The 27,554-nt window shown below is 39.8% G+C and overlaps 2 protein-coding genes across 7 annotated transcripts in view; both read left to right on the top strand.

Annotated features, from left to right (window-relative positions):
* Positions 1–12,211, top strand: part of rab11fip4b (RAB11 family interacting protein 4 (class II) b) — a 41,520-nt gene extending 29,309 nt beyond the window's left edge. For 4 of the 6 annotated variants that reach the window (XM_072463174.1, XM_072463173.1, XM_072463171.1 and 1 more), the window contains 13 exons: positions 3,729–3,958; positions 4,658–4,843; positions 5,364–5,498; positions 6,744–6,779; positions 7,562–7,661; positions 7,793–7,896; positions 8,702–8,842; positions 8,919–9,000; positions 9,090–9,227; positions 9,310–9,468; positions 9,985–10,065; positions 10,436–10,579; positions 10,698–12,211. In XM_072463174.1, coding sequence (XP_072319275.1) covers positions 3,765–3,958; positions 4,658–4,843; positions 5,364–5,498; positions 6,744–6,779; positions 7,562–7,661; positions 7,793–7,896; positions 8,702–8,842; positions 8,919–9,000; positions 9,090–9,227; positions 9,310–9,468; positions 9,985–10,065; positions 10,436–10,579; positions 10,698–10,814 — 1,617 coding nt within the window. In that variant the 5' untranslated portion in view covers positions 3,729–3,764 and the 3' untranslated portion in view covers positions 10,815–12,211. The remainder of the gene's footprint in view (positions 1–3,728; positions 3,959–4,657; positions 4,844–5,363; positions 5,499–6,743; positions 6,780–7,561; positions 7,662–7,792; positions 7,897–8,701; positions 8,843–8,918; positions 9,001–9,089; positions 9,228–9,309; positions 9,469–9,984; positions 10,066–10,435; positions 10,580–10,697) is intronic. The other 2 variants (XM_072463175.1, XM_072463177.1) reach the window with 2 other exon arrangements.
* Positions 12,212–13,276: 1,065 nt separating this feature from the next.
* On the top strand, positions 13,277–14,744 carry LOC140377774 (uncharacterized). Its single transcript, XM_072463332.1, has 3 exons — positions 13,277–13,658; positions 13,727–13,848; positions 14,458–14,744. Exons 1-3 carry the CDS (start codon positions 13,351–13,353, stop codon positions 14,634–14,636), a joined length of 609 nt encoding a protein of 202 aa, XP_072319433.1. The 5' UTR covers positions 13,277–13,350; the 3' UTR covers positions 14,637–14,744.
* The last annotated feature ends 12,810 nt before the right edge of the window (positions 14,745–27,554 follow it).

Below are 27,554 nucleotides of genomic sequence, written 5' to 3'. Positions count from 1 at the left end.
CTTCTATGTCCTGAGCTCTGCTGTGCAAATGTTGCAGTACAAAGAGTTGAATACTGTTTAAAGCCATTAAAAGGATCTTAAGTTCCAGTTTGTAGTAAAACTGAATTTGATACCAAGGACAGGGCTTGATGCTATGGTAATGATTAAAAAATACGAATTTCATTTCACAAAATAAGAGACACTTATTAGTACTGAGAGGAAAGGTCCAAATGAATCCATTGATTTTTGTTCGGATATTCAAATATTTTGACAACCCCAAAACAAGGGCAACCATCCGTGGTTTGGGGATTTAATGTGTTTGAATGTGTGCTAGCTGTGTTTTTATTTCTGTTTTATTGATTTCCTGTTTAGGCACCATCATATTTCATTGGAATTCTAGTGTCAGACAACTTCCTCTTCAGCCGTTTCACCTTGCAACAGAGGAAAGGCAGTCTAATAGAGGCATTAAAAGCTTTAGCTCTATATTTCTCTTTGATGGCACTCAAAAAGCTAAAGTGCTCAAATAAAAAGATGGGAAGATGAGATAAATACCGTGGGGGAAGCCTGTCGTGGAGCACCTCATCTCTAAACAACCACTGTTCTGCCTGTGCTTTCATCTATTTTAAATTCATCTTCTGACTTTTTGTTGTCTCTTCTATCCTCCAGTCTCTGCTGAGTCACACTAAATCAAAGCTCATCAGAGTGGATTCAAAGTCACAAACATGGCACGCAGTATTAAATGTCATTGTGGTTCTTTCTAAAAGCAACTGTTACTGTCCAACTTGTTTGACGGGACAAATACAACAATACCAAAGGCACCTTGAAAGAACCAATGAGCTTCATTTAATCCAGCGTTGAATCCATGTTTTAAGGTACACCACAAAAATGTTCCTTTAACGCCACTCCCTCAAACAGACCTTTTGCCTTTTTTAAATCAAGAGTAAATGTTTCAAACGACGGGTTCAGACTGTTTTTATGGCAATGTACTTTAAATGCAGTGCTGTCTTTTGAACATCAGAGTGATGTTTTGTACTAAATACTATTGATCTGCTGTGCATGGGACGGAGGCGTGTTGAAAGAGCTGGAGCGGCGTTGCTGACAGCTGCCTGCCTTAGAGCTTTTTTTGTGCCCTTTTGTGCCCTTGATGGCTCTGGGATTGAACGTTAACATCAAAGTAATTGACCCACTCTAATTAGGGGCTGTCATTCTACTCGTTACTCATTAAACGTTGGTTAGTTGGTTGTGTGCAGATGGTGTGGGGGGGGGACAATGAAAACGTCACAAAAATGCATACACGTTTTCCTTGTATAGAACTTTGAAGAAAATACATGCTTTTTTATGTTATTGCGACTTTACAAACAAATACATTGCTTCATTGTGAGTTTCAGTGTGATGCCAATATAGTCTTTGGTTACAACATTAATGGAAAGATGAGGTCTACGTATGTAATACTGATTATTGCACACATATGGGCGGCAGTATCTTGTCCTGTGGTCAGAGGATTATGTAGTGGAAATCTTGACTTGACTAGTTGCCTTTCTATGGGTAATTCAGAAACATAGCATTAGCCTTTTGTCTACATCTAAAATGAAATACAGCTGTAACAGGGGAAAAACTCATTGTTTATTTATCTGTTATTCGACAGGAACATGAAAAATGAATCAGAAAAATGAAGGGTAGGGTTTTAAGTAGGTCAGACCCTCAGAAGCATTTTGTCTGCACTGTTTTGTTCGCTGGATCTGTCAACTTAAAGGCACTGTACCTGATTTTTAAAAGTAAAAAGCAGAACTAGTTCATTTTAAACTGTTAGAGGTCCAGTTAGCAGTTATTCTTCACTTTCTTAACTAATTCTTAGCATCCTAATTATTTACTGTGATGAGTTTATAGTTGCATTTCACAATTATCAGAGGCCAGAGTGGAGTTTGGGGTCATTGTCATGCCACTGACCTTCTACCAGTGCATCAGCATTTCTACCTTGTTTGCAGCAAATAAAATACTTTATAATTAGATCTAAACCGCCTTATTTTGACCCAAAGAGCTGCTTTTACAATATGTGTCCTGGGGCATGATTGTTTTCACTTTATTACATGAAAACATTCAGGTACAGTCCCCTAATGGTTCCTGAGTAATGAATAATAGAGGACCTTCAAGTACTATCTTTAAGAATCTTGTGATAATTTGCCGTTCCTATGTGTGAGGTGTAATATTTAATGCATTGGTGCTTGTGCTCTGAAAAGCTCAGCACATCTCCAAGAAAGTGCAGGTCGGCAGCTATTTGGCAGCCTCTCTGTGTTCTCGCTCTAAAAAGTCGAGCTGCACAAACGCTTAGTAGTGTTTGTATTTTGGCAGTTACACCCCAGGCCTTTCTGTGAAGCAGATGAAAAGATACGATAGAAAAAAACACCGTAACCGTCATCTCTAAATCATCTCTACAATCACTCATGTAGATGGTTGCGAGTCGGAAGAGTGACATGTGGAGTGTTTAGCCGTATACACACAGCCAGTAGCATGTTGTCATCGATCACTGTCTTTTAAAGCAACATCTGTCAGTGAGGCTCACACACACACTAAATACTTACAGCCTTTTGAAATCGATCCAGACGAGAAAAAATGCTCTCTTCTTTTGTTACAGCCTGTTGATTTTACAGTTAAAGGTACACTATGTAACCTTTCAGCTGGAGTGTCTGCCACCTGCTTTTTGAGGTCCCACAGTATGACACTGAAGTGTGATGTTTTTATTGCTAAAAAGCAACTTGGAAAAACATGCATTCCTACAGGGATTAAAGCTCCCCTCTCCACAGATTTGACCTACCACTTGGCTTGGTGGCTTGTCCCCATAGAGATTGACTATGGCACATAATTTGCCCCGACTGGCACATCCTGGGCAAAACAATATCTTACTAATAACAAGGATTAGTGTATTTATTTAGCATCTCAATGTAAGCAAACATTTTAATGTGAAGTTTTAACATCCATAGTGTATAATGTGCTGTGTAATTGGTGCTTTCCTTTTTGCTCTGCAGTTTGATATAGACAATGTTTGAAGAAAGAGACTTTTTGCGATTTATACATGAATTCCCAGACATCAAGAAGCTGTTGGTTTGGTTGCCTGTATTATTTTTATTATATAATGTTTTCTAATGTATCAAAAAAAGGGTTTAGCACTGGTTAGTTACATTACGTTAAGTTGCAGTTCCAAAGAGCAGCAACAATATGTTTGAAAATTATGATTTATGGTAAAGACATTTTCGTGGACCCTATCTCGTGTCTCGTCCCGTTCCCTACTTTCCATTCTTTGTTCCTCTACCCCTTTTCTCTGCGTTATTCAGCCATTTTTTCCCCTTCTCATTTGACACTTCCAGTTTGTCTGCCCCAGTCCTATTTCTCCACTGCTCACTCATGCCAAGATAAAACCATGTTCTCCGCTGCATTAAGCAAGTTTTAAGCCTTCAAAGAGTGAAACATGATGGAACTGGCTCTTGTGACCTTTGACCTTTCCCCCTCTAACCGACTGAGACCTCCCGCTATGTGAACCTCTGTTCCCACACCAGTGGATTGTATAAAACGTGAAACACACTGTGGCATTGTTCTGTAGATAAACATGTTCAAATACAGTAAGATTACTTCAGTGACTCGATGTAATAAACTGATAAAATGCTAAACAAAATACACTGTAAATATTGCGTGGTAACTAAGGCCAACACGTGGATGAGATTTTGAGAGGCTAAAATACACCTCCTTCGTCTCAGGGCGGTGAAGAGGAGGAGCGGGTGTGTCCGGTCATCATGTGCACTCCTGCCGACCCTGACCCTGTCCCCGAGTGCCAGCTGTTCCCCGCAGAGGTGGACGAGCCCGAGGGGAGAGAGTCGGACAGAGACAGCGCCGTGGAGAGCACCCAAGGCTCGGACACCTCAGAGGGACCGACCAGAGCTGCAGACAAAGAGGACGCATTGGGAGAGCTGTTCTTCCACAGGGACAAGTAAGTGTGCTGTTGTGTCCAGGGTTTTGGAATAGTACTTGCCTTGTATGTAGACAGCGCAAACACATGGTGGCGGTTCAATCCCGACAACAAGTGTATGCTGACGTTGTGTTGTTGGGAAAGACACTGGCCTCGCCTCCAGAATTTGCATGTACTGACGTATGGATGTGTGTGAATGGGTGAGTGGTTCTTCCATGTAAAGCGCTGATCAGCCCAGGAAGAAAAGTGCTATATATAAGTGTGATTTGTGCAATACTTGAAACTCCATGACATTTACAGGCACATTTGCCCTAATATCTGATGGATTGAGATATTATTGTACACGCTGGGCTGTACTAAAGTAATATTATTGTGTCTTACCATTTTATCTGTTTTTTCAGTTGTGAAATGTTGTTGAAAGATTTGAAATGACAAAAAACTAAAACAAAGAAGTTTTTTTAAAGAGACAACAGCAGATTGTTTTTAGTTTGACTCACGCTGTCTGTCTTCATTGTCCAGATTGCGTTATCTGTACCCCATTTGTAACATTAAAGGGCTGGCAATAGACCCATCATAAGAGTAATGCTTTTCTTATCTTTTATTGCAATAGATTACTTATATTTTGAAATAACTGATGGTGTTCTCAAAACATTATGATTTAAAGAAAATAAAGAATATTCATACATATTATTACAGTGCGCTCTCCTGTGCTTTTCCTAGGGGTGGTCAGACCATCATCTCAGTGACCTCTGACTTCTCTACTCGTTCCTCTGCTTCTCTAAACGAGGAGCAGTTTGAGGATTACGGCGAAGGGGTGGAGCCGGACTACGCGCCCAACAGCCCCTGTCCCGACGACGACGCTCGCACCAACGGACACTCAGACCTCGGCTCCTCCGTTTCCTCCAGGTAAATGCAGAAACGAAAACGGTCTAATCATCTTCCAGTCTAATCAGTTTATATTTTTATTGTTAATAACAAAAGGACACTGTTGTATTTATCTTTGAAATTATAAAGTTATAAACTCCATTTTAGTGCATTACTGAGTCTTGACTGTGAGAGTAGCTTCTGCCCTTAAGGCCACATTGAAATTCATCAAAAGTCTGTGTTTAATGGGATTAGGTTTCCTGGCTGATAGACTGGCAGCACTCACTTTGTTCGCTACTTGCATACCAAGCAGACACAACTTAAGCCGGCTCTGAGATTTTAATTCAAAATGAGGTCCAGATTTTCCAGCCGTCGGAAAAGTTTCCCTGGGAAGTAAAGATAAGTCCACGTGGAGCCTGTCGTACTGTGGAGTTGGAAACACACAGTAAAGTCTAAAATGGTTCTCATGTGGGTTTAAATCGAAGCCTGTTCTCCTCAAAATGGCATCTACCCAGCTATTGAGTGTGTGTGTGTGTGTGTGTGTGTGTGTGTGTGTTTACAGTGCGGGCCAAACTCCTCGTAAGGTGCGTCAGCATTTCCCTGGCGAGCAAATGGATGTCTACTGCTCGCAGTGCAGCAAAAAGGTCAACCTCCTCAATGACCTGGAGGCACGGCTGAAAAACCTCAGGGCAAACAGGTACGTCAATATATATGGTTTGATTGGTGTTTGTTGTGCTGTGTAGCTAGAACTAACTCTGCTTGTTATAGTGTTAATTTCATGGTGGAGCCGCTGTGTCAGTAGTATGCAAACGTCACAATATCATTATTTATTGCAATATTATGGAGAGGCTAACTGAACTGCAGATATGCTACTTTTGACAAGCCTTTCATGTGAAATATTATTATTATTACATATTCCAAAGAATTAAGACCTAAAAGTGCTTAATAAGTTATTTCTTCATGTTGTCTGCGCTGAACTGGAGCAAAGGATCATGGTATCTTTTAATTGCTGTTGAAATAAAACAATGCATTTAAGCAAAGAAGCCTATTCTGCAGTATATTGTGACAACGATGTTATTATGAGACTTTTGGTGATATGATGTCACGGTATTTTGGTTTCTGTTACACCCCATGTGTCAGTGTAACAAGTTCATTAGATTTGACAGCCTTTTAAACACATTAAATTAAAAAGAACATTTCCATTTATTTAAAACATTGCATGCATAATTGTGATCATTTTAATAACTGAACAATTACAGTTGACACAGCGTATTATGTGTTCACAAGCTCTACCGCGATAGTGTGTTACACAAGGTCAGTGCCTACCTCATCAACTATTATCATTAGAAGCCTATTCTTAGGACCATAATCCACACGTAACCAATCAGATCCGTCGTTTACCTGGGAACACAACTGTACTTCACACTACCACACTATCCTCCCATATGACTCAAGTCTTTATGAGCATCATTTTTACCCAGTTTCTCTCTTAATCTCCTATAAATGGGATCATAAGTCAAAATAGACTGAATGCAATCATGATCCAAACAAACAAATAACCCATAAAAAAACAGGTGAGTGTAAAGCACCTCATGATTGGAACAACTTTCACTTGGCCTACTTTCTTGATACATCACGCATGTTAATATGAACGCAAATTGGCTGATATTAAATTAAACCTTTTTCATTTTACTAGGAATGTTAGTGTGGCTACATCAAAAAGAAATTAGCTTCACCCCTTGAATCTTTTGTCCATTATTGATAATCCGTTTAGGAGCAGAGCAAAGATTCCCACAACTGGCCTTTCTGCTCCTGAGGCTGCCACTGCTGAAACTCTCGCACAATTGAACTTCCTTTCACGTTTTTCAAACTTTTAATCTCCATCTCAGACCCAGTATTGTCTTTCTGTATTTAATGTTATTGTTTTTTCCCCCTTCTGTAGTCCCAGCAGAAAAATATCCAGCACAGCTTTTGGAAGGTATTCTACATTCTTACACTCTTTCCTCCCTGAATTCTATGTACCTCGAAAGTCAAACTTAACAAGGTCATTTGGTACTTTGTGAGTCCTTAAAGCGAGCCTTATTTGCTCTTTCTGTTGACATACAAACACAAATGCAGACAATTTAGCTCCGTTATCAGTCTGCTGTGATGCAATCATGCTGGAACACAGAGTTAATTAGTAACTGGATACTCAGTGAAAATAAACAAGTGGAGTGCAAGTATAACCCTAAGATACCGCTTGTAGATTGAAGTACTGTGGGCCTGATTTTGGTAGAAATGAGCCCTTTAAATTGAAGTATCTCTATTATGGTCAGTGCAAAGTAAAATGTCTTGTCCTGTGTCCACCCACAGTAAATGAGTTATGGTGACAGAGTAAAAATGCCCTGTCAGACCTGATCTATGTTTCCAATATCCACTAAAGCCCCTCCTCCTCTCCTCCACTCTCCTCTGTGTCTGTGTTCTGATTTTAAACTTGTGTTTTTTATTGTTGTAACTGTAAACCTTTAATGCTCCTGATGTGTGCTTCTGAGCTCTTGGCCAGGTCGCCCTTGAAAAAGAGATATCGATCTCAATGGGCGTTAATATATTTACTTATATATTATAAGTAATCTCTATAGTCACTTGGAACAAAAGCAATGTTTTGATTGATTGATTGATTGATAGTGACAGCTGTTTTCTGTTTCATGCTATAAATTAATCAGCTAACTTCTCCATATTCACAGCTAAAAACTAATCCTGTTCTGACATGTTTTCCAACAGACAACTGCTTCACAACAGCAACTTGAGCAGCAGCAACGGCAGCACAGAAGATCTTTTCAGGGACAGCATCGACTCCTGTGATGTTGACATCAATGAAAAGGTAAGCATTAAACTTGTTTCATCATTGATTTATTTTCTCAAAAGCGTCATCTTTATATATATATATATATATATATATATATATATATATATATATATATATATATATTATATATTTCTCACCATGTACAGGTCAGTTTTCTTGAGAAGAAAGTGGCAGAGCTGGAGAATGAGATCATTATTAACTGTGACCTCAAGTCAAGGTTAAAACAGGAGAACACTCAGCTAGTGCACAGGTACCGACTATTAAATACAGTGGCTTGCAATAGAATTTGTACCCCTTTTCCACATTTTGTGACGTCACAACCACATATTTTGCTGTACCCCCCACATGGCTTCTGACAAACTGCAAACAGGACTTCTTTTCAACAATGGCTTCTTCTTGCCACTCTTCCATAAAGGACAGATTTGTGAAGTGCACGACTAATAGATGTCCAGAGTTACCATGGGCCTCTTGCTGCCTCTCTGATCAGAGCTCTCCTTGTTCAGTAGGTTTTTGGTCTTGGTAGGTTTGTAGTTGTGCCATAGTCTTTCCATTTCCAGATGATGGATTGAACAGTGCTCTGTGAGATGTTCAAAGGTTGAGAAATATTTTTTATAACCGAACCCTGATTCTCCCTGGCCTGTCTGGTGTGTTCCTTGGACTTCATGATGCTGTTTGCTCCCCAACATTCTCTTACAAACTTCTGTGGTCTTCACACAACAGCTGCTCAGAGATTACACACTGGTGGACTCTATTGAAATATTCAATCTTTCAGCAATTATCAGGAAACCTCTGACAGCAATAGACTGCACACTGCACTTTTAAATGCATTTTTAAAATCATAAAGTCAAGTACAATTTTCCTTTCACATCACAATTGTGTTTGCGACTTTGTGTCGCTCTTTTACAAAAGATGCCAATACAATATATTTGTGTTTGTGGTCATGACGTGATAAAATGTGGAAAAGTTCTAGGGGTATGAACTTTTGCAAGCTACTGTATATACAATTCACTATTACACTAAGTGAAGTACTTAAAAGGAATTCTGAATATCATCAGGGTAAATGAGCTTGAGGAGCAGCTGAAGGACCAGGAAACGAAAGCAGAACAGAATCTGCAGCAGCAGCTGAGGCGACACCGAGAGGCCTACAGCAAAATGGAACGGGACAAGAACACACAGATAGACCTACAAAGTAATAGGTAAGGATGTCCTTATCTTCAGCCGTATTGTACTTTCATATAAAGATCCTATGATAAAGATTGATGATGTGTTCAGGGTGAGGCAGTTGGAGGAGGATAACAGTGAGATATCTCTCAATATGTGTCGGCTGAAATCCCAGACTGAAAAACTGGATGAGGTGTGTTTAAGAACAGCAGATACAAACCATTTTAAGTGATTGCTATACATCAAACATAACATTTAGCATAATGTTTTTAATATTTGTAGGAGAAACAGAGAATGACGGACAAGTTGGAGGACACTAGCCTGAGGCTCAAGGATGAGATGGATCTCTATAAGAAAATGATGGACAAATTACGACAGAATAGACAGCAGTTTCAGAAAGAGAAGGACGCCATGCAGGAGGTGACTGAGTCAAAATATCAAGTTGTATACTTGCTCTCTGGGATTACATAACATTTGTTGTTTTGTGCTCTCTCATATAAAGCTGATAGAGGACCTTCGGCGAGAACTGGAGCATCTGCATCTCTTTAAACTGGAGTCAGAGCGACCGGGGCGTGGGCGCAGCTCGTCCACAGGTCTGTCAGACTTCTGCAGCAGAACCAGAGAGGTGGAGCTGGAGCACGAGGTCAAGAGGCTCAAACAGGTATGGCTCTACTCTGAGGAAAAGACAACTTGAAAATGTTACATTTTATACTTGTTAAATAAGTGTTTTATATTAAGGACAATTATACCGGAATTTGTCTTTCATTTTATTTGTCAAAATGCGAGTTATACTTTTATCTGTAAAAACAAACCACTAAGAAATTGTTGATGTGTAACACCTCCAACTGAACCAGAAACCTAGAGCAGTGGTCACGAGATGATTTCATCATGTAATTTAAAAATTATGTCACTGTATTATTATCTATTTTTAATTGAAAACAATATGTTTTAGTGAAATTGGGTCAGATGACATAATAAACTACTAAAATATATACAAATAAACCTATAATTTATTAAGTGTACCGTATTTCATTTTTCTCTGGGGGGGTCCCGAGTAGGTTGGTTATTTTGGGGTTCTTGTCCTGAAAGAGTCTGAAAACCCCTGACCTAGAGGACACCCATAATGCGTTACACAGTGATACTATATGTACTCTTAATAAATATCTATTATGTTTAGCCATTTGTGTCCCAGGACCTTCTTCCCCCTGAATCCCAACATCTGGTGCTTTCTGGAGCTTGGCTCCTTACCAGTCGAATGGTAAAATTCATTGTCGTCATCCTAATTTACTAATCTTCATAAAGTAGGATTAATGCTCAATGCTCAACTAGATTTATGCTCAATGTCCAAGTTACTTTATTAATGACATGTGAAAGCAAAATAGAGAAAATTACCTTTTACCCTATCATTTTAACAAACAGTTTTGATAACCCACTAGGGCAGCTTGTATTTGTAACACACATAACCTGTGTCACGTCCTGTAGCTGCCCCCCACATAGAGCTGCGCTGCTGTAGCTAATCCTGTGTCGAAACACTGTGTGTAATGACTGACTGAGGTTTCAATAGAGAACTTTTTAACTGTCAATTAAAAGAATATAGACAAACGAGATGTACTCTTTTTCAATTTTAGGAAAACCAGAAGTTAAAAGAGCAGAATGAGGACTTGAATGGTCAGATCCTAAGTCTCAGTCTTCATGAAGCAAAAAACCTGTTTGCCACCCAGACGAAGGCGCAGTCATTAGCTGCTGAGATAGATAACGCCACGAGGGACCAGGTAAGCTTCCAATCAAAGATCAAGCAGTCATAATGTAGCTCTGCACATTTATTGTGGGGATTTTGTAAATAATGTTCATAGGACAGAACAGGAATCATTTCTCGATGTGTGTCTACAGCTTATGGAAGCTCTGAAAGAGCAGGAGGAAATCAACATACGACTGCGACAATACATGGACAAAATAATTCTGTCTATTTTGGACCACAATCCTTCCATACTGGAGATTAAACAATGACAACAATACCCCTCCCATCCAGACAATAATGGCTGTTCCAGTGAAACAACTTGAAGTTGATGGGAGACCTTACCAAAGCTCTGGAAATGGAACACAGACTGTAAATGGATGAACATCTCCCCCTGCTGTTTATTGGGTAAAATGCACTTGACATGAAGCAGAATTTGAAGTAGGAATCAGCAATTAATTCCAGATTGCTGCTGCTGCAAACTCCAATCTGAATTTGGAGATTTAGTACAGTGAAAAAACGTAATGATTCTACTGAGAGATTCTGGATGAGAGGTCAATGCATTCATTGCAGTCATTACACTGCACTTTTCCACAGTAAAACTGGAACCACTAGTTAATGTTTATGTACTAAATAGGATATTCAGCAACAGGCATGAAGGCAGTTCCTGCTGTTCCAGATCTGTAAAGTTTGTCTGAACTATTATGATGCATTTTGTAAGCATTGGAAAAGAAATGAGAGAAATGGCACTGACCTTAAGTATGTGTATTAGGCAGGTTTGAAAATGTGAACGAAGGATAAATGACGGTAAAGGTTTTTGCTAATTGATGAAATACGTCTTCCAGAAAAAGAGAGGTTCAAATGAGGGTTTTTGTAAGTGGGCCTTACATGGTAAAGAGGGATGGTTCATGACATCAGGCTGCAATAATGTACTCTAATGTACTCGCAAGTAAATCATGTGCCTGACAGCCACATTGGTACGATAGATGCACTAATGTTGCACTGTTTGTACAGCTTGAATGTACATCGTGGACTAAGGTTTAAGTAACGGTATATATAACGAGTGTTACTGGAAGACACTTTAACTTGGTTTACTCACTCATTTTTATATGTCATAATTTTTGGTACAAATATGGACTTGATATTCAGTTTTTCAACTTGAAAGTCCATTGGGGAAAAAATAGATATAACAAAAAAATGATCTCTTGTCTTGAAGTAAGGATTAAAGCAGTGTTCCACAGTTTTAACAACATTTAACTGGCAAAGTTGCCAAAAAGGCTTTTTGTGGAGGAATTGGCTATATATTTTATGATACAAACGTTACAATGTTTGAATTTCAATCTGCTGTATTGTAAAAATATATATATAAAACTTGACTTTTGCTTCCTTGCACAAAAACCTGAATTTGCATGTGTCACCTGTTTGTTTGTGCCTTTGGGTGTCATTCACATAAAGAGGCCCACTGTTTACATTCTTTGAAGATGCATTTAAACTTTGTCATATTGACTTGACTGTAAATGTTGTAATTATTCATAATGATGGTTTGTATAAATGTGCCACTCCACTCATTTATATTTTATATGGTTTATTATGGAAAAACGTGTAATTACCAAACTAATAAAAATGGCAGTCCACATTAATTAGCACACCTGGATCCAATTGCTTTAAAGTTGTCTTATTATGTTTCTTTGGCATTCTTTTTAATGTCTTTGATGGTAATTGTTTACTTAAAATACCTTTTAGTTATTGTGATGTATAGTTGTCATGTCTTACATAAATAGTTTAGTACAAAATGTAAAAGTAGTTTTGTAACTCCACATTTCCACCTATGTTATCAATGCCTCATGTCAAAAGAAGAACAACCACTTTGCGTTGGTGCCAAGTTGGCAAATGTTCATTTTAGACATTATATGATTGTTTCCCTGACCAGTTCATGTTGGGGTTTGGGTTAAGAACAGGTCAGACTTTGGGTTTAGAACAGGTCAGACTTTGGGTTAAAAACAGGTCAGACTTTGGGTTAAGAACAGGTCAGACTTTGGGTTAAGAACAGGTCAGACTTTGGGTTAAGAACAGGTCAGACTTTGGGTTAGGAACAGGTCAGACTTTGGGTTTAGAACAGGTCAGACTTTGGGTTTAGAACAGGTCAGACTTTGGGTTAAGAACAGGTCAGACTTTGGGTTTAGAACAGGTCAGACTTTGGGTTAAGAACAGGTCAGACTTTGGGTTAAGAACAGGTCAGACTTTGGGTTTAGAACAGGTCAGACTTTGGGTTTAGGGCGCGCGTCCTGCAGATTCGCGCTGTGGAAATGAACCACGCCTCGCCACCTCCAGTTGTCGGTCCGGGGCCAGACGCAGCGGCGTGAAGACTACATTGAGTAAGAAAACAAGGAAAAACTATGAAGTTTAAACATCCTTGGAACACTGCAAAATCAATGATTTTGAAGCTTATAAACTTTGCTAAGTAATTTCATAGCCGTCAATCAAGTCAAGCTCGCTAATGGAGACTTTTTAGCTTGTTTTGCTAACAACATGGAGCTAGCTGTAGTTGCTTTGACTGTTTTTGATTCGCAATTGATATTTGGAAAATTGACATGAAGCCAAAAAACAAACTTAAATCAATCGTGCTAGTTAAATGTATGGTGAAATGTCTTGTATCTTTCAACTTGAGTCCCAACTGTGCAACATTTGCTTTACAGAGTAAAGATGCCGCTCTCAGAATCAAACTGCCACTACTACAAATGCAATGCTGTGTGGGATGATGGAGTCCAGAATGGAGGCTTGGTCAATTGTACCCCTCATTTTGACAAAATGACCTATGTGTATGGCCCCAAAGCAATATATCAAACAGAAGCTGTCTCACACAATGACATAAAGCCAAGAAACAAGATGAATGGCTGTGCCAACAATGGCCCCAGAAGCAAGAGATATGAAATGACCCTGGAAGGCTCTAAAGCAAAACCATCTCCATGTAATGGTAGTGCTTTAGAAAATGTGTCCAGAAGTCCAGGAGGGCCACTTTCTACTACTATATGTGGCCAAGAACCAGCTAAGCCTGACAAATCGACAGCAACAACGAAGAAACGAAGAAAAAAGAAGAAACATTGCTATAAGAAGAGGTATTGTCCCTGTTATCAGGCAACATTGTACTTTTAATTATTACCGCTTCAATCTCTACTTATTGCAGGAATATAGGCCTTGCCCCTTTTGGAAACTGTGTACCCTCACCCACAGAAGACTGGGAAGGTGAAATCCAAGAGGTCAAAATCACTCATTTGGGAGAGATGTCTTTTGGGACCCGACCATACGGTAAATGCACACCCCACTAGAGTTTCGGATTTAGAGATGTCTTAAGAACTTTATCTCCAGATATAACATCCATCAGTTTATTTCAAGTTGGATTGATAATTGCAGTTGACCGCTTTCTCAGAGCCAAGCGACCCGGCTGGTACATTTAATACTCAAATGTAGTATCTATATACAATATTTATATGGCCCATAAGTCTTCATATGGTTGAGGTCCAAATAATCTTAACTGTATATTTGTTGCCTGGCAAGTCGATCCCTCCCGCCGCCAGCTTTGTTTTTACTGAACAGACCATGCGACCATGTTCGATTGGTTCAGCCGTCTGTCTATCGTGCAAATCAGAATTCATGGAGACAGGATGTGGTTCCAAATAGCCTTTTTAAAGCATAGTGAAAGCATGTAGTAGGTCAACTGGTAGATCCTAAAGTACAGACAAAACAATTAACTAAAAATGAACTTGTTTTAAGCTTGTTTTTCTGCTGTTGCACATGCAGCCTGCTTTATTTCACTCTTTGCATTAAATGAGATCATCTGTGTTATTCACTTTACCTCTTAGTGATACTATTATTTTCCTTGAGATGGTGGCTCATTTTTAATCATTTATTTTCTAGGTCCAGAAGATGTAGTTAACTTCTGTCTTCGCAACCTGAGCCTGGAGCAAAGCCATCCTCCTTTGTGGCAAGTGACCTGCCACAATTACCTCCCAGCCAAACACCACCAGCCGCCCCTAGAGTGGTCCAGGTACAAACCCTGCTCTGAACCAGGGCAGTTCTCTGACGTTGAAGACTGAGAATGGGAGTTCATGCTAGAGCCCAATGTCCAGATATGTTTAGTGACTTTCCTGTGGATTCTCAGTTCAATTTTTGATCAAATGTCTACTAGATTTTGAAGTATGATGAATATATTGTGATGTTTTTTTTGTCTTCAGGCATAGCTTTTATATCATACATAATGTATATGTATTACAATCAGTATAGTGCGTTTATTTTAATCCAATATAAACTCACATTACCTCATTAATTTTAGTTATCAGCCATGCTTTGTTGTTCTGTTGCTGTGGTCTCGTTTACTACCGTCTAGTTCTCCTCAAACACCTCATGTTAGGCTAGTATTTCAGAAGTTGTTTTTATTTGACAGTTTTGGGGATTTTGATATGTCACTGTAGAGCAATGGAATACATTTTTATTGTTTATAATGAGCACCTGTATACCTCTACATAGTATTTTAATTTGACAATCACTGAACCACCACCACCATATGAAAGATGTTTGCATTATTGTTTGAATTAAGGGTCTTTTAATATTGTTTTTTTTTTTTTTTTCTGTTCACAAACTCACCTTTATTTGTGTAGCTACAATAAATCATTTTTTTCCCATCATAAAACATGAAGTTGTGACGATGCTTGAGATCATCATTTGTTGTAATTACAGGTTTCAGACACTAGATGGCACAGTTGGTGTAACTTTGTGATCTTTCCGTTCCCGTTTTACGCACATTTGGGAGTTCACTGGGTTCACTACCAAGGATTTGAGAGACATACGAGTTCACTGTTTGATTGTTAATGCATTGGCCTGCTCCCTTTGGATGAAGTTATTACCTCCATCTGCATTTATTACAACACTCATGTCCGCAGTGTCGAATGAAGGTTCTGTGCTCAATCCACTGTACAGAAATGCACTTGGGCTTTGTGGGAAGCCAAAGGTCTGTCGTTTGCCTTCACAATAAGTCTTGTCTTGGTATTATTGTCAAGTTTTTCTGTTCCTCCTGAGAATTGTAACTTTGCTATACAAAAGCACCAGAGTTAGCGACTCCTTATTGTTCATAGGTGCTAAATTAAAGTTGCAGGTTAACTTTCTTTTTGACAATCTGGTCACACCATAAACATGAAGATGACTATCAGTTTCAGGACTTATTCTTGCCATCTTTGATTATTTTTGAGGGGAAAGAATAAGATGAGTAGAAATCTCTCCTGTGATTAGATCATTTCTTGTGTAAGTTGAAATACTGCGATTTACAATACAAGCCCCCAGTCTGCATACATTGTTTAATTTCGTAGTTTTGGCCCATCAGGTTGTTTTTGTGTGTGTATCTTGTGTGTTTTGCCTGAAACTGGAAGTGACCAACTCTGATTACAATACCAAGTTGTCAACTTCTTTGTTCCTCATTGTTACTTTTGATATGCTTAGATCTCAGTTCAGACTACTCGACCCACTAAACAAGTTCCAGATATTCTTGCAAGTTATCATGTTTTCTCTGGCTATTTTTCTGGCAACATAATAGTTTGTTAGTCTGGCACAGGAAGGACCACCAGGAGGAATCGGGAAGCCTGGTTGTGGTTGGCCTCCTACAGCTAACCAAAGCCAGGACTTTGCAGGAGTAGATTGGTGCATTTGCCATGAAGTGCACTCTTCCTGGTAATCCCTGCTGCCTAATGTTCACCTCCACATTGTTGAGAACTATTTAACTCGGAAAGAGACATGACTGTGCAGTTGTATCCTACTTCTAAAAAGCTATTCTAGGTTTTAAATGTTGCCAGAAGGCATTTTGGCGCTGCATTCAAAGCAAGGCCAAGTGGTGCAGAATAAAGTTTTGACATGAGGAAAAAACATCTGTGTAGAGTTTGAAATGACACAGAAACAATGCTTTGTCTTTGAAGGATTCACCCGTATTTTTTATTATAAATATATGCAATTAACTACTTGTTGATTTGTACCTCGTCAAAACGTACTTTGGACGTTGATGTATCTTGAAGGTGATAATGGCAACACTAACCCTAAGTTATGCTGCTTTCCTTTTTTCCAATTTATGACCTGAATGTATAATTTGAACATATGAACAATGAAGTAGGACCAAATTTTGCTAAAATTATAGTACTTTGAGGGTTTGATTATTAACAGAAATTCAATTAAATTTATTTTTGTTGTGCCCAAAGTCACAACATGGGTATGATTATTTATCTGCTCTCAGAACCTAGTCTGTAGAATGTGTATGATGTACATGTGTTGTCCTGCAACGGCACATTTTTTTAGATTATATAATATTTCCTGTGCAGTGAACTAAATCTCACGTCTAGGGCTGGGCCATATCATATTGCTGGTGACATTGTGATTTGGGGATGATATGACATTTTCAGTATCAGTTGTGAGGGCATTCGCTCAGAGATCGTGGCTAATTATTACTTCTTAAACCTAGAGAGCAACTTCAACTCTGGACTGTAGAGGAGCTGCAGGGGCTAAAAATGCTAAAACTAATAATGAAAGCGGTATTAAGGCACGAAAGCAGAACTTACTGTAGAGCTGTACCATAAATAGCCCAAAACAAGTAAGTACATACATATTATAAATGCCGCTGTTGAGCAGTCTTATGTATATCGTCAATCATATTGTTATTGCACATTTTCTCTTTCATATTGTGATATAAATTTTAGGCAATATTGTGCTGCCATAGGATCCTGCTAACCTGGTAAGATGGTCAGTAAACCACATTGGGTGAATTAGTGCATTGCATTTCTCTGACTCAGCTTCAGTTGTTTATTCCATCCACTTTTTGGTGATTAGATGATTGGTCATTTTCTTGACTTAATCATGATTGTTCTTGTATGGCATGTTGGCAAGTACAGGCTGATCCCTGCGGTTGGTTAACCACAACCAGTGCAAAAATTGACCAGCTTCCTCTGTATGATTCCTATAAATTGAGCCATTATTTGCCAGGCACTTGTGAAAATGGGTGAAAGATGATAATTGTAAGACCTTTTAAAATGTTTAGCCCTAGCTCTTGTTCCCTGTTGCAGTTGAGTAGGGAAATGCACGACTGATCTAGTTGAAGTGTGTCCATGCTTGAGAGTGGCTTCAAACGTATAAATCAGTGGATGACACTGGACCAAACAACCAATTTAGTGGCCTTTTTTATTTTTATAGAAAACTCTTCTTCTGGTGTTTATAACTTCAAACATGGGGAGCCATGATTGAAATTAGGCACAGTTTTTTGGAGAACATCTGGTGAGCAGAGTGAAGGAAGAGCAGGATTTGCTGAATCAGTGATTGGAAGCAGCCAGGTTTGGCTCTAGTAAACCCCTCACTATATGGCAAACGTGAATATGTCTGAAATCCTGTAGCACATTGTACGGTGGTGTATTGGCACACACAATGCTCCCTGTATAAGACTGTATGTGTGCAGAGCTGCAGTACAGCGACAGGCCCAGTCAGGGGCAGTGTTGTCTCCTCTCCCTGACCCTGGCTGTTGGGATGCTGGGCTCGTAGCTTGACAGGCTGCTAAGCAGCAGACTGTGATAACCTGCTCCTCTGGCTGCTCTGCCTGCGCTATGTGCGTCTTGCTTCAGACGTCCGCTGTTTGGGAGTCTCTAACTCCTGAGCTTTTCCATCTTCTTGTCACACTACTTGGCTGTCTGTCTCTGTGGACACCCGTGTCCACTTCCATTTCTCTGCTCTTCGCTCGGCCTGTCAGATTTTCTGCCGTAGCTGCTGAGCTGTCAATCTTGTTGGAGCGCCGCTCATCTTTTGTGTGCCTCTCATCTCGTCTGGCTGTCTGGCTTCCCAGCCGATGGAAGTCTGGATAGGTGCTGGATAACAAGCACCCCACAGCTCCACTGCTCACATTCACAGCTGAGGAGGAGAGAGAAAAAGACCTGAGGGGAGGGCAGAGGCAGAGGACAGCAGACATGAAAGATGGACTATACACAAATTTAAGACAAAGTCATCACATCAGCAGTCTCTGTGTCACCTGGATGGATCAGATTAGAAAACTCTGTAGAGATGGACTAAACGCATAAAGAAACCGCATGTCTCACACCCTCCACAATCGCACCCCCACAGCTCCAGACTAATGATCATAATCATGCATCAGAACCATGATGAAGCGCTGTAGCCAGTTACAACTTCACAACTCATTTGTAAAGTACAATTCATTATTTGTACTGTCCATAGCCACTGTCTGTAGATTTATAAAAATGGCTTGAAACTGCCCTTTCTTTATCCTGTATTGATACAATTTAGACTTGACCTGGTGCTTGTGGAAGCTTGAAAGAGTCTCAGCAGCGCATGGCAGGGAAGTAAATTCTGTTTCAGCCTCACTGTCTGTCTTTGATCAGTAAAGCAGCTCCAGAGCTCTCATTCTCCACATTGCTCTGCGGAGCGATAAGAGGAGTTGTTGCTGGCTCGCTTACACCTCCCACGCCCATTTTTACAATCCGCAACACACATGCACACGGGCAGTCTGTGCACCATACATCATACAGGAATCTGCCCTTTTAAAGATGAATTACTCGCTCTGCTCTGTGTCTGCCTCCTTCACGCACATTCTACCATACGTCTACTGAACATCCTAAAACGAGCACTGTCGACTTGGCTGTCATCCATTCACAAAACCCGCTCCCCGGCCTGTTGCTCCCTCTTCTGTGTAAACCATGTGTTGTCTTTCCATGACTTTTGTAGCTCTGGTCAGTGGAGCCATCTTCACAGCTGTATCCACAGTCGGAGAGAGTTTCCGAAGGGGAAGGCCCATCTGACAGCACATAACAAAGGAATGTGGCCGGACTGTCACAGCTGATGGACACATCTTAGGCCTACTCGTCTAATTTGTACTCGGCAGTAGCTCAGCTGTTTGATTCTTTAATCCCCTCACATTGTGTAATTGACTCAAATAAAACTGTGTTACCATCCTCTCCTCACAATTGGGGCTTCTGTTCTAGAGCAGTGTATAAAGGATCTGTATTTGTCAGTTTTGAATGTAGTATGAATGTAGTAAAAGTATATTATAAGTATATTTCAAATGTGAATTCAGCCTCTACTCTTGGATGCCCCGAAGACTTTCTTTTATCTGTAGTGAACCTTTCCTACACGAGTTCAGTGCATGGCAACTCTTCCATTTGTTGGGTTACTAAAGTTCCTCTGAAGTCTGGAAACTAAGTCGGTGCTAGTCGGTGTAATCCCTCATTTGTCAAGGAGTTACCCTCCATTGTTGAAAAAGCTTCAGTTGTAGTTATCTGGCACTGTTTCCGATTGAGAATGACTCTTGGTTGAGAGTCGAAACAGCCTAAAACAGTGTCTACAACTGACTACAACTGAAGCTTTTTCTACAAGAAGACAGTGCTAGAGTCACAATTTAGACTTGTGTGTGGGAATATGTATCTGAAATAATGACCTAATGCAGAGTTAATGAGTTAAGGCCGTCTAAGGCCCATAGTTACTGGTGTTGTGTCGATGAATGAGGGAATGCAATATTGGGATTGTTGGTCATGTTTGGCTCATCATCCATGCTTATTGGTTTATATTCTACTTAAATGGCCATTTGTTTGTTTTTTCAGGCATACTGTTGTTACGCTTGTCACAATAATTACTACTGTATATTGACTTATTGTTCAATAAATGATTGATAGAACAATATATTTTGTGGCTCAGTATTTATTGTGTGTACATTTTCTGTGGGGTGATTTGAGTTTTTTTTGTCATACATTATGAGCCTTCGAGTGTTGAATATGTAATTCTACGACTAATTAGTTTTATTCTGCTGTTTCTTTGCTGCTGCTCATGCCTTTTAACAATATTGTACATTTTAAGAACAGCTTACAGGGATTATCCAGCTTTATGGTTGTGTCAGTGGCATGATCAGTCGATGTTGTGACAGGCTTGCTGTTGTGTCCTTCACCCATCTTGCCAATTTATGAATGTGGTGTGAATGATATGTATTAAATTACTATTATTGCCAGCATAATTAAGTCTGACATATTACATTGATCTCTGACAACGGAGCCTTCATAAAAGCACACCGACGTCAAAAACCTGTTACTTTCTGGCTCTGCCCATCGTCACATAAAGGTTGGCATCTGGCAGACCAGCACCTTTGAGCCGATTGCGCTGTAACCTAGCACAGGCGGCAGAGAGATGGCAGCGGATGGCGCACAAACACCGAGAGGCACGGCTGTATCCAGGACAGGCAAGGTCACTGCAGGTTGATTGAGTGCTTATAGGTGTGGGTGACCTCCTTCGCTTCCCCTCTGCGACGAAAGACACGAGAACAAGAGGAGAGAGGAGAGCTGAGCCCCCATCAGTGCACAGCCTGTTCTACTTTTCCTCTGCCATGTCTGCTCTTGCGGTCGCACTGTCACACTCCCATTATTTTGGATCTTAACTGAACACTGTTTTATTGTCCACATTTTGTTTACGCTACAGGCCCCGCATTAGGGGTTTTACACTGTACGAACAGTTTGCATTTCCTGTAACATTTTTCAAGTACAAAGTTCAGATTTACAATGAAAGTTCCTTTCTCAAAAAATACAATCAAACATTTCACAAATACCAGTGATAATAGTTATAATAGACTTCTTATTCATTCATTGTTAATTTGAGCTATTTTTGTGCATCACATTTTTTATGAACATAGTTTACGGTGCTCAAAAAAGGAGGGAAACCCACTTTATAGTGGGTAAATAAATGCAATACATAATACAGATGCTAACAATAAAGCTATTGGATGCAGTTCCACTTTTGGGTTAGGGTGAGGGACTTGTCATTCATCTGACTAATTGAGGGAACTTGGTACTGTGTGAGAAACCTCAATTATGAGACATTGTATGTACTTGAGAACTCCAAATAAGCACAGAAGAAGAAGAAACTGTTCTGTTTGATTTGGTTGTCCTTTTGGAGCTACTTCTGAACTTATAAGGAGATTATGGCAAGTTGCACATGCTTGATAAGCAGTTCCCCACCTTAATCCCACCTGGGTGCTACTGCACTTTGTTCTTCAACACTCAATCTCAATATTAGATGTAATGGTCTATATTGCCTGACAAAATTTTATTTTGGCATTGTGCTTGTACACAATCCTGGTACAATTGATCTCACTTAATCAGAGAGACAGACAGGCAGGTTGGTGAGTCAGCGGGCAGGCACGTCCATGTGTGTCAGGGGGCTGCCATTGAAATGTAGCACACATACTTCAAACCAAATGTGAATAGTGCTGCAGAGTTGATCCGGAGGGCACAGAGTGAGGGAGCATTTCAGAGTGTTGCTCCACTTTGGTTTTGTATTAAGATTTTCAGTGTTAGACTTCATCTGTCCTCGGCCATTTCCATGTCTGCAATTCAACCAATCCATCTCCCCTGTCTGCTTTTACCAGCAGGCTTTAGAAAGGGGGTTTCAGCTCCCACACTTGCTCTTCTTGCTGGCACCTTTCCCTGTGTGGAGAATGTTTGGTTGTTCTATCATATCATACACAACCTCAGAGAGCAATTGAGTTGCAAATTGCAGCGCGTATATGTGCCAGACTCTCTCTCTTCCTCTGGGATTGTGGAACATTTCTCGCTCCTTCTCCCCTTTCGCACATTCACTCACACCTACCTTCTGCCTGGGTTTTAAGTGCTACGATACAGCACCAACTGTGAAACCAATGTTTCATTTAATACTGTACATAGCCACAAGACACTTAACATTTCCATTGGAAATTAATTTCACAGTGAACGTGCAAAGTGTAATGACTATTTATGATAGTTTTCAGTCCCATGTTAGTATCTATAATATCAGCTTCTGTCTTCAATCTACTCATTATTATTGATGACTAGGTAGTTGAAGTTATCTCCTGGTAATCTGGGAAGTGTTCAAGCCATGTTACTTTTGCAATGGATTACTCCTCGTGATCTAGATATTCTACGACTAATACCATGTTAATTATGGTATGTTAATGCTTAATGTATTGCTGATTAGCGAGCTTGCTTATTAGACTTCACTGTGATGGTTCTCAACTGGCCTGATTGTGGCACGGACGTTGTGTTATCACAACCTTCTTGTAATCATGGAATTAATCAGAACTCCTAACATTATGTGAACAAAAATAAAACTTTATTCACTCTCCATTAACCCTTTTGTTCTCCTCCCAGAGACACAACTCTGACAGGCTAAATAAATGCCAAACATACCTGGGTTATTTAGCTTGTAGTAGTAAATAATGTTGACATTCTTAATGAGCAATATCTCGATGAGGCAGCTGCTGGATGTGAGACTTGAAGCTTCATCTGCCACGGTGACATAATTTCTACATTTAGTTAACTAGCCTTGGTGCTCATCCAGAATCTATCTTTCCGGATGTTTCTAACAGGTGCCCCACAGACTGACCTGTATCCGTGTCAGCTGAGCCATGCGGCCGGGTGCAGAGCGTGTCCCATATGTGTGTGTGTATGTGTGTGTGTGTGTGTGTGTGTGTTGGCACGCAGCACTGCATCCTCCAGGGGGTCAATAGGGCCACTCACTGAAAGCAGATCTTCGTGGGCATCAGCAAATCCTCCCAACCGGAGCATGTGGTCCTCTATCATTTTCTCTTCCACTCACAAGTGCTAACTAGGACTCAGCTAGCACATAATCACTCTCAATTTATGCATTAAGGCAAGATTAGGCCTGCAAAGTTTCTTCTTTGATTCTTTTGGTTTTATTTTGAAATATGTCAGGAAGATGGCTCACACAAAAACTATGAAAATAGGTTTTCTGTCACTGTTTTCGAATATTTTGTAACAATTATAAGTTGTTTTTTTTTGCAATTTTTTTTTTTTAGATCAAATGTTTAAAAATCTCTGCTTTAGTTCCTCTCAGTTCCTCTCTGCCCCTCTCTTCAGACTGTGGGCCTCTTGCTCCTGCTTCAATGTTTCCACGAAGCGGGTCAAACCAGTCTTGAGTTTCGCCTCCCTGCTCGTCTTCTGCCCATGCTTCCAGGTGGAGAAAATAGACTCGGACTGTCACCCCTGTCCAAATGTGTCCCCACGATGAGAGTGCAAAACAAACAGTAGAGCTGCCTGACAGGTTTTTGAGGAGGGAGGGGGCATGAAGAGCCATTTTGAACCAGGCCAAGATGGGATATGATGGATTGTACCTTCAACTTGTTGTACTTTTGCCTGTTACAAAAGTGCATTTGATTTGTTCATCATGCTTTTATAAATACCTTTCATAAATTAACTTCAAGTTAAGAGTCTTTTGTCACCATTGGTAACCTTTCGTATGTAACATTATTATTAGTTTATAGAGTGAACAAACTATGTTGCCATATCACTGAGTAAATATTGTGTAAGGCCATTGCAATTCCATTTCTTTTTTCTTTGTATAATGCATAAGATGGAGAGGAAAACAAAAAGTGGAGCATACATTAAAAGTTTGGAAAATGTCTCTTGGCATAAAAGTCCCATTTGTCTCAATGACCTGGAAATATGTTCAAGTTCAACGGAAAAGTAACTTTCCTTTTTTTTTTTTTAATGTTCCGCATCATTTTTGCCCAGTCCTACCCCGGTGCTACCCGACAACCACAGTTTCTCCAGCAACAAATATTTCCCACTGAATAATAATAATAATAATAATAATAATAATAACACTTTGACACTGTCCTTCTCCATTAAGATGTATAAATGTGGTCCTATTTCCCCCCAAATGTCCTTCTTTTGTCCATTTGTCTTCTTATAGGTAGTTGAGTAGATTGGTGATACATTTGTATATTTTTTCGATATTATGCCCCTCGAGAGTTCTGATTTATATGCTTTAATAAAAAAATCAATTTAAGGGTTGGAGTGGTCAATGTTACTCTCCAATTTCATACTTTTAATAACGCTATATTTATCTATAAAAGCCATGCTCTCGAACAGCGTTACATTTACCACTGATTGTACGCGAGGTCCTTTAGGTATTACGTGGACACCTCTTCAGTTCTTTTTTCAGTGTTTTTGTCATTTTTAGTACATATTTTGCTCTTCCTTGAGTTATTTCTTAGTTAAAACTTCTATGGCAAAGGTGTATTCCTAATTAAGACCATGTAAACTAGTCCTGTAATAGACCGGATGTAGAGCTGGTCATACTCGGAAAGCCAAATCTTTTCTTTGGTGGTACTTGGTATAAAAAGTTTGAGTACTCCTGCTGCTCAAGTATCAACACATTTCATTTGGTTTTCTTTTACAATGCATAATAATTCCACTTCAATTCAGGTTCTGCAAATGCGTCACAGATGGTCCTATATGCAAAATACATCCATTTTTAACGCTCACACTGAATTATATTGTCAAAGTGCCGTGCAAAGCAAACAACAGATTCTTCGAGAGTCCTCCCAAACTTCTCACACAACAGCTTTCTCCTTTGGCAGGTCTGTTGTAAGCACAGTTTTGGCTCATCTCTCTGCATTTCGTGTGAGAGTTGTTTGCTGAGTGTCAGGACGACTTTCGCTGCCTGTGGGCCACAATCGTAGGCCAGTTTTCTCTAAAGTTTGGATCCATGTGCTATCCTTTTTGCCTGATAGAGCAACATCACAATCCCCCCCTCCTCTCCTCCCTTCCGTCTTCCTCCTCCTCTCTCCCTCCTCTTCTCTCCTCCCTTCCCTCTCGCTCGTCTCCTCACTCCTCTCCCCGCCCCTTCTCATGATGACTCAGAGAAATGTGCTTGGCTAAGGCTCCTTCTGCCAAAGTGCAAAGCAATCTGAATCGACAGGAGATTCCACAAGAATCATTTGGCGCATTTCAAGTGTTAAGCTTTTTCAAATGTGCAAAGTTCAATGAAGTGGAAGAAAAGACTAACTAGACCTAAATGACTTGCTGTTTAACTTTACTTCAGTTTGTCGGCGTAATCCCTCATTTGTCCAGGAGTGTTCCATTGTAGAAAAAAGTATTTTTTTTTGGAAAAACAGGTACTTCAGTTTAAAATCGGAGGCTGGCATATTTACCATACAATTGAGGGTTTTTTGAAGCGCTTAAATAATTAGGGCTAGGGTTAAGATTTTGAAATGTATAAATGAGATCTGGAAATATCCTTATTCATTATCAAGAAATTATTTTCTCTATAGTAGTAAAAAAAACTCACGATTCAGAGGTCACAATACATAACCCGATATGCATATCCCCAGAAAGTTTACTAAGATGATGTGTTTAGAATACTGAAAAACAAAAGGCACTAAAATTCCATGTCCACGCAGCTCTTAATACTAGAATTATATAACTCACATTCATATAACTCCAAGCTTGACAATACAGTGGTCAGCAAGAGGTTGGGAAGCACCTCATGTACTGGTCATTCACTTTGACCTCATTTTATATTTGATATTCATGTTTTTTAATAACTCATACAACCTTTATTCTTGCCTTAGTTTGCATGTGCGCTTAAGAGGTCTGAATGCATTTTTCATTTGATGAACTGTTCCCAGATTGTTGAGAAGGCCCCAGATTTGTTTAGCTGTTTTAGTGCACAAAGTCTAATATATTGGCTCCAAAACGTAATGCTGCGTTAGAGCCACATTGCGGAGGGGTCCCGCAGGCCTTATTTGCTGGCCCGGCATATTTTCTTCTGGGGGATAACACATGCTTTGTTCCCATCTCAAGTATCATGTTCCAGATCACACTGTAACCACACTGATCATAACGCCTTCACTGTCAGACCCGGCAATGTACAAATGCCAACAGACCGGGGATGGTCATGCTTCATAATGAGAACAAGACGGACTTGGAGCGATGGAGATAAGAAGTTTGAGGAAATGATGACTGTCTGAGCCAATCTATTTATGGAGCTGTACACATTTGACTATTTAACAGATACACATACTTAGGTTGAAGTGCATAATGTAAAAATAACTTGTTAAAATACTTACCAACAAACATGGCAACATAACACAACAAACCAGGATTGGTAATATAGCATAAATATGAGCTAGTTCTGTGTTTCCAGTGTTGAGCATTGTCATGGTCAATATTTCCAGGGAAATGTTGTAACCTCTATCAGGGCTTAACATTGACTTGTGACTATGGAGCAGAGTTGCTTTTGTGATAGATGCTCTTCCATATGAGTCTGCATTGACTGGTTTAGACGATAAATGAACCATGAATTTTACAGCAACAGTGTAAATAGGAAAATAAAGTCAAGAATATTGGTGAAAAAACACAGAATTATCAATATACAGTATAAGCAATTTTCAGGTGAATACATCTTGAAAAACGACACTTAAAATCAAGACCTCAAAGTTTAGAGGAAGTTTGGTTCGGTTAGATGAAGGTTTGCCTCAACAATGGAATATTAAGGAAGTATTGTTGCTTAAATAACGGTCACATTTACCTTCAGAGAGCTTCCAGGTTTGCATAAAAAAAATATATGTGCACATAAACTTCTCTGGGGATTTGTCCATGTTGGCTGAAATCTCTTTGAGACAAAGCAATAAACTCCAGTGTGTCCATATGTGCGTATGTGTGCGCGTGGTTGTGTCTCTGTGTGTGGGAGTATGAATGCATTAGACAGAAGCGGAGCCACTGCCTGTTTGAAGCCTGCCACTGAGAAGAGCATCAAACACTATGTGAGCTCTGTGCCCTTCAGCCTGTAACACACAACACACATCTCCGAGACATCGCACAACTCTTCCCATCCAGACCGAATCGCACTGTATCATTTTCGGTTCTTGTAATGGTACAGGGGAGGCTCAGAGGCATTTGGGATGCTCGGTTCTATGTCCATTACATTTGCTTTGACCATCTGCGTAACAAACAAGGTGACAGAATGCAGTTTAATCAGAATGTAAGCACTTTTCTCAACTTTCAGAAGAAAAAGTTTTGCCGTCAATGCTAACAAAAACTAGCATGCAAACAAGCGCACTTCATACAGAGGGTAAAACACTCTATAATTAGATGCAGACAGTTCAGTGCTAAATTCTCTGTGATTTTTGTGAGTTCAGAAAGCAATAATTCAATTAAATT

Source organism: Eucyclogobius newberryi, unplaced genomic scaffold (assembly GCF_026437365.1).
Source record: "Eucyclogobius newberryi isolate DKJ021-1_F unplaced genomic scaffold, fEucNew1.0.hap1 SCAF_4, whole genome shotgun sequence".
In the NCBI taxonomy this organism is placed as follows: Eukaryota; Metazoa; Chordata; class Actinopteri; order Gobiiformes; family Gobiidae; genus Eucyclogobius; species Eucyclogobius newberryi.
The sequence above is the reverse complement of the archived record's forward strand: the minus strand, read 5'-3'. Positions and strand labels throughout refer to the sequence as shown.